Genomic DNA, 7,548 nt, shown 5'->3' with positions numbered 1-7,548 from the left:
GCGGCAGGTGGCTGGCTGCTGCTCTTCCCGGGTCTCTTCCGGGTCCCTCTTGCGGCGTTCCCCCGTCTGGCGGGCGGCGGGGTGCGTTCCCCCGGCTGGCAGCGGCGTTCCCGGTCTGGCGGCAGCGTTCCCCCGGTCTGGCGGGCGGCGGCGTGCGTTCCCCCGGCGGGCTGTTTAATAGTTTTTAGTGTTTTTTTTTCTTTCTCTCTTCCTCCCACACTCCCTCCCTCTCTCTATTTCATACTCTCTCTCTGTCTCTGTCTCTGTCTCTCTCTCCATTCTCCCATCTTCCTCCCTATAATTCTCAATTCCACTCATCCTTCTATACTATCCCTTCCTGCCTTTTGAGCTTTGTCTTGGGTAATATTTCCATTTTAACCTTGTATTACTGTTGACCTAAGGAATGAGTACCTCTTTGGTGTTTTTGTTTGCCTTTTAGGACTGTCTGTTATTTGGCTGAAAGTGTGCCATGGGCCTGAGTTTAGTTCCAGTCTTGAAGAATGATTAAGGGCTGTAATACTGTGGGTCCCACCAATCTCTAGCAGATGAGGAAACCTGACCATTTTTTTTTTAATTTTATATTTTGTTCTGTATTTTTTACCCCTTTTGTCTAAGACTTTCTTTTGTGGTCAAACCTTGTAGCCAGGCACCATCTAGTTTTTCTGACCTCAGTTGGTGTTTCTTATCAGACCTTTTTCTAAACATTGAAGTATATCTAAAACACTCTGCCTGCTGACCAAAAGTTTGGAGTTCAAGTCCCAGCCATGCTGCAGGGGAGGTTTGTGCTTCTGTAAGTATTGGAGGATTGGAAACCCTGTGGATCAATTCTGCTCTGTCCCATTGAATGACTGTGTGAATCAGATTCAACCCAACGATAGTGGGTTTGGGTTTTGATCAATGATGGTCCCTTGTTTAGCGTTTTGAAGAACTGCCAGGCTGTTTCCCAAAGGCATATGTTTTCCTTGGGGATGGATAGGAGTCTGGGAACCTGCTTGTTTTAACAAAGACCCCACTGAGTCTTGGGATGAAATTTGGGGAAAAAGGCAGTGCTGAGTCTCTTCAGTGAATACAGGGATTGCGTGGCTGTGATTGCTGTGCCCAGTACCCAGTACCCACGTTGAGTTATTGCACAGAATAACACTGTTTTTGCTTCGGAAAAGAAATTGCTGCCGCGGGAATGAAGGATCAGAATCAGTGATGGATTATCAACCAAGCCTGAGTCTTTTTATTGTTGATGTTGAAAATCTCCAAAGCAGATCATATACCACTTCAGTATTTGTGCATACATGAGCTGGTGATTGTAAGAATATTCTTCAAGCTGTCCAATGATTCTTTCCCTCCTTTTCCAAGTTGTATTCTGTCATTAATATAAATTCACTACCCTTTAATTTACAATACTGAATACTGAAAGGTTCTATGGGCAGAATGTTAAGTGACACAAGAAACATCAAAACTGTACCACCAAAAATTGATCACTTCTGAACCATTTCAGGAAGTAGCCTATGACCAAGAACCAATGGTAATGAACAAAGAAGCCAATGCCTTCAGTGCATTCGACTCAACACATAACCAGTACTTATTGTTGTTGTTTTCAGGTGCCAGCATGTTGAGTACAGCACATATTGACCCTGTGAACAACAGATCTCACTCCTGTCCTATCCTGTAGCGTCTTCCTCATCTCTGACACACTTGTGCCCATTGCTGCAACCATTGTATCTAATCCTTGTTGAGGGTCTTTCTCTCTCATTGACCGTCCATCTTTCCAAGCATGATACCCCTTTCCAAGGAGTAGCTTCTCCTAGCAACATGTCCAAAGTATGAGAGACGAAGCTTTGCCATCCTTGCCTCTATGGAGCACTCTGGCTGCACCTTTTCCAAGACAATTAAGAGACTGAGAGAGAATGGATGCCTTTGAATTCTAGTGTTGGCAAAGGATATTGAACAAAGGTAGCATGGACTTCTAAAAGAACAAACCGATTTGCCCAGGAGTTCAGATAGAATGCTCCTCGGAGGTCAGGATGGTGAGAGTTCATTTCATGTATCTCGTGTGTAAATACGTAACAGTGAAGTGAAGCCGGCAGAGGTGGTTACAGAGCACGCTTGGGCAGAGCTTCATTTACAGAGTCACTACGAGTAGATGTCGACATGACCTGACAGCACCTAGTAACAATAACAGTGCATTCACTACAATTAAACAAAATATTAAAAACAAAACTCTGCTTGTTGAAGCCGAGCCAGAATCCAAGATTACATGGTAAAGCAAGGGTAGCAGAGAATGAGATGGGAAAATACAGGCCGAGGTAAGGTTTTCAAGCAGCAGAAGAAAGCTTGCTGAGTTCCCCAGCAGTCTAAGCAAAGAGGGAGATGCAGCTTTAATAAAAGGACGCAGCTCTTCAGAATAAAGCCCTTCCCTTTTCTCTTGGCTTTTCAAGGACTCTTTGGTCAAAGGGGTACATAGAGTACAGCAGATAGAGGGCTTGAGTGTTGGAGTCTGACTTGGCCTCAGACCGGAGGTAAAATTCTCATTTTATAGGAGCTCATGGAGCTGCAGTAATTACTGCATGTAGGATAACTTCTGATCATGATTCTGGCGCAGTGTCTCTGCACAGTCTTCTGCTGCATGGTCAGCTCTGAAGTATTGATGATAGTCACATCACCACAGTCGTGTTGCCAGCTCTCTTTCCCACTCTTTGTCCCTGTGTGTCCGGGAGAGTGCTCTGAGGAGGCCGTGGGCAGATTTCACGTACAGGGCTCCAGAGGCAGCCTGCGGAAGAAGCCTCCAGGGCAGAGCTAACTCGATTCAGAAAGCTGGGAAGAACATCTTCCCCCTGTACAGTTCTGTCTTGGTCTTTTTCCCCTTTGAGGAAGGAAGAGGAGGTGGGGAGCTACTATGTTGCTTTATAGACACATACTCTTCTGTTAAACGCAGGCTTTGTTCTCATCAGTGGAGTTGTTCGCCCCTCCAGGGTGCTGGTTGGGGTTCCTGCTTTTGCTCAAGATGTGGATAACTGCGTTCTCTCTGCATCACTGGGAGCATTTTCAGCGAGGCTGCACTTGGACCATGAAGTCGTTTGATCTCGTTGAGCAGTTTCGATTTTCAGTAGAGTTTTGGTTTTCATTTTTTCTCCTCTGACCTCAAGGCCTTTTCTCATGGTTAGTGGTTTGGCAGTTCTAGAAAGAACACACTCCTTCTCCATCTTCCCTCCCTCTTGCTCACGCCTCTTTCTCTGGCCCGCTTTCTCGCCTTTTTTTCCATCCTCCCTCTCCTCCTTGCCTGCCCTTTGAAGACTTAAAGTTTATTTGGTTTTTTGTTGTTGTTGTTGTGTACTGTGGATCCAACTAGCACAGGAAGAGGTTGCCCCTTCTTCTCCTGTGGAGCAGCTGGTGGATTCGAATCACGTGCCTTTGGGATTGCAGAGCAGCTTCTTGCCACTAGCCCACCAGAGCTCCCTGAAGACTTAAAGTTTTATAGATAATTTCACATCACTGGGGGAAAAGTCTTTGTTTCTCAATAATTCATCAGCGCTCTGACTCAGTTATACATTTGTATGGTTGTATGTGCAAGCATGTGTGTGCATACATTCTTTTAGATGTTTTTATTGCATTTATTTCTCTGACAAAAGCAGTGCTTCCTAGAAGGCAGACAGGCCTGTCTCCATCACCAACTCTCAGACCTCTTACGGCACCAAGCACTGCTTTAGGAAAAATCACTTCTCTTCCAGTGCCTCCTTTCCCCATCTGTGAAATGGGCATATGACAGCGCACCTTCCCCAAGCGGGGTATATAAGGACTTAGTCGCTCAGTCCAAGCTGAGCCCTGAGCCCCAGTGCTGGCGTCTGGTCAACTTTCTGTAAAAACCAGCCTCCGGCTTTTGTCCTTGAATATTTGCAATCTAGTTTGGTTGAAATTCTTTGAGCTGCAAGATGTTAGGGTCTGCAGGAGCCCTGTTCTGTCTAGGCCCTGTTGGCTGTTGGAGGCTCACATTTTAACCAGACTCCACACTGGCTTCCAGGCTGTGTAAACAGGCTGACATCGGATTGTCTGTCTTACTCATACGCTTTTCTTTTGCCTTGCAGCTGATGCCTTCTTCAAAGCCGGGATCACCCTCATTCCTGAAGTTCCGAAGATGATTAATATTGATGGAAAGATGCGGCCGTCAGAACCATTCCTTCTGGAATTCCTCTGCAATTTCTTTTCTACCCTATTGATCGTTCCGGTACGTTACCCCAGAACAACATGGAGGTGATGCTTTTCATTGCTTTGTGTTCATGTACGTTCTGAGCCTAAAAGCTCGGGAAAGTTCCTGCTCATATCCACATGAAGTACGTTTTATGGTCAGCTATTTGAAGAGCTTGGCTTATTGTCTATTCATACGGTGCCTGAGTGTAGTAGATTGGTGCTGTCAACGACTTCATCTTACTTGGAACCAGCAGTCAGGTGATCAGGAGACATAGTGCCCTAGGAGAGTCTGTGGTCAGGGACCTCTCCAAAATATTGAGGAGTAATGATGTCATTTTGAGGAATAAGGTGCACCTAATTCAGGCCATGGTCTTTTCAGTTACTTGCCATGCTTCTGAGAGCTGGACAATGTCTGTAAGAATGACAGAAGAATTATTGATGCCTTTGAACTGTGGTTTTGGAAAATAGTGCTAAATATCCCATGTACTTCCAAAAGAACAAACAGATATGTCCTGGAGAGGGTGCAGCCAGAGTGCTTCTGGGAAGCAAGGATGCCGAGGCTTCATCTCACATACTGAGGGCATGTTGCTAGGAGATGTTACTCCTTGGAGAAGGACATCATGCTTGGAAAGGTGGACGGGTGGCGAAGAGAGGATGACCCTCAACTTAGTGGAGTGACACAGTGACCGCACTGATGGACTCGAGTGTGTCAGAGACTGTGAAGATGGCACAGGATAACACAGGGCTCAGGTCTTTTGTTCATGGTGTCACTGTGGATCATGTTCTACTCAGCAGCACCTAACAACAACAACAACAACAACAACAACAACAACATACTGCTGAGGGAGTGCAGCTTAGTGGTTGAGGGCACAAGCCTTGGAGCCATGTGTGAATCCCAGCTTGTCCACAGCCAGCACTCCAGTCTGTGACAATAGCAGACCTTCGCTAGGCTTCTGTTTCCTTATCTATAGGATGAAGATACGAAGAATATCTTCCCCTTGGGGTTATTGTAACGATTATGTGAGGAAATATATATGACATCATTCTGTTGGCTCATAGGAAGCATCATAGAATGTTATGTAAAAGCACCGGAAGTGGTGGTGACAGTGATATTCTTTGGGTTGTTTGTAATTTTTTATTACTGTTGTGAGCCGCTGAGTTAGAACCAACCTATAGATGACCCTCGAGCAGATCTTCAGAGGCAGTAAATCTCACAGGAAGAGATTGCCCATCTTTCTCCTGCAGAGCAGTTGGTGGATTTGAACCTCATGCCTTTGGCTTAGCAGTGCCAGCTCCTTTACCACTAAGCCACCTGTGCTTTATGATTGTTGTTACGCGAAAGTTTACGAAACAAATTCATTTCCCACTCGACAGTTTATGCACCCTTTTTTGTGTGACGTTAGTTACAGTTCCCTCACTTCTCCTGCTTCCTCGCTGGGTTTCTTGTATTCATTCCTCTTTCTTTTCTGCTTCTTCCTACGTCTGACCTTTCCAGATATTTACTTGCTGATGTGTCCTACTCAAAATGAGAATGAACAACTTCAAGCATCCCTTAATAACTGCAATGTGGAATCTACAAAATATGGATCTAGGAATTGAAAGTCATCGTAAGTAAAATAAAACACCTAAAGATTGATGTCCTTGGCATTAGTGAGCAGAAATGAACTGGCACTGGACATTTTGAATCAGACAATGAAAAGTCCACTCTTTGCAATCACTTACTACGCATCAGAGAGCGGCACAGTGAATAAAGATGACAGAGCGATGTTGTGATGCTGAAGAAGAGTATTGCACATTCTTTGGAGTTCCAAGAGAATAAACAGGTTTGGTCTGGAGAGGATGAAACCTGGCTGCTTCTTGAAGGCAAGGATTTTAAAGCTCTGTTTCATATACTTTGAGCATGTGTCCAGGAGGGACCAGTCCTTGGAGAAGGATATCATGCTCAGAAGGGTGGTGGGAAAGCACAGGAAAGGAAGACCTTGGAGGAGATTGATTGACGCAGTAGCTCGGGTAATAGGGGTTGGTATATCTGAGTCAGTGAGACTGGCTCAGGACAGTGCAGGATTCCGAGCTATAGTGTATGCTGGGTCACTGTGAGTTATACTCGATTCAATAGGACATAACAGCAACGTGCTAGGAATAACAAATTGAAGAAGAATGTAATCTCAATCATCTTCAGGAAGTACATTTCAACATATATCCTGAAATACAAGGCTGTCACTGATTTGGTAATACCTATGTGACTACAAGGATCTGCTAATATGACTGCTGTTCAGATTTACACACCAGCCACTAGAGCCAAAGGGGAAGAAATTGAAGATTTCTGTTGACTTCTGCAGTATGAAATCAATCAGAGCCAAAGGGAAGAAATTGAAGATTTTTGTTGACTTCTGCGGTCTGAAATCAATCAAACCTCAGTCAGATTGCATTGATAACCACTGATAAGTGGAACATGAAAGTTGGCTAGAGAAGGACTGGTAGTTGGAAAATACAAAGTTGATGAGAGAAATACAACCAGAAGTCACATGATAGAATTTTGTAAGGCCAATGGTTTATTCATTTCAAATACCATTGAGGAAAAATAAAATAAGCAGTGACTTTCTACATAGACTTGATGTGATGAAATACAGAAATTGTGTCAACTACATCTAGTGTGTGGGGAGAGGATGGCGAAAGTCAGAATCATCAGTGAGAACCTCGCGGGGCTAACTGTGGAAAAGGCCATCAGTTGCTTGTCTGCAGGTTCATATTGAAGCTGAGGAAAATAGAAAAAGTGCACAAGAGCCAAACTACTGATTCTGTGCCACGTGGATATGGAGATCATCTCAGGAAGTTCGAACAGTAATAACCAAGGTGAATTGTGGGATTACGTCAAGGACACTGTATATGACGGACATGAAAAAGACAGCAAGAAAATGGTGCCACTGTTGTAGAAAGTGACTGACATCAGGGTTGGGGTAAGACTGAGAAAAACTGGATAGATTAAGTATACTGAACTGAAACAGATGAGGGAGAGAGCAGTTTAAAAGTGATATATGATAGCATATTATGATTATCACAGGAATCCAGAATTAAGGTTGCATAGTGGAGTGCATTGGGGGCAGGGGCAGGGGCGGGTTGGGGGATTGTATACCAATGAAGAAGTTTATCTTTTGCTTTTCAAAGACAGGAGCGAACTCGGGGGAGGGGAGTAAAGAAAAAAAGTGCAACAATGAATGAATGAAAATCCAAAATCTCTGTAAATGTTCATTAAAATTAAAAAAATAAAATTGTTGTTGTTGTTGTTATGTGCCGTTGAGTCGTTTGCGACTCATAGCGACCCTATGTACAACAGCCCTAAACCCTGCTCTATCCTGTGCCAAGCTCATT

At 44.3% G+C, this 7,548-nt stretch overlaps 1 protein-coding gene across 1 annotated transcript in view; it reads left to right on the top strand.

Moving 5' to 3' along the window:
* The window catches only part of LOC102867320 (chromosome unknown open reading frame, human C16orf62), a 168,633-nt gene that overhangs the window by 131,540 nt on the left and 29,545 nt on the right, over positions 1-7,548 (top strand). Inside the window, exon 26 of the mRNA XM_006892659.1 lies at positions 4,077-4,216. Within this exon, the coding sequence (XP_006892721.1) occupies positions 4,077-4,216 (140 nt within the window). The remainder of the gene's footprint in view (positions 1-4,076; positions 4,217-7,548) is intronic.

This window comes from Elephantulus edwardii, unplaced genomic scaffold (assembly GCF_000299155.1).
Source record: "Elephantulus edwardii isolate Elephantulus edwardi_28Jun2011 unplaced genomic scaffold, EleEdw1.0 scaffold00117, whole genome shotgun sequence".
Taxonomy (NCBI): domain Eukaryota; kingdom Metazoa; phylum Chordata; class Mammalia; order Macroscelidea; family Macroscelididae; genus Elephantulus; species Elephantulus edwardii.
This window is presented reverse-complemented; position numbering and strand designations above follow the sequence as displayed.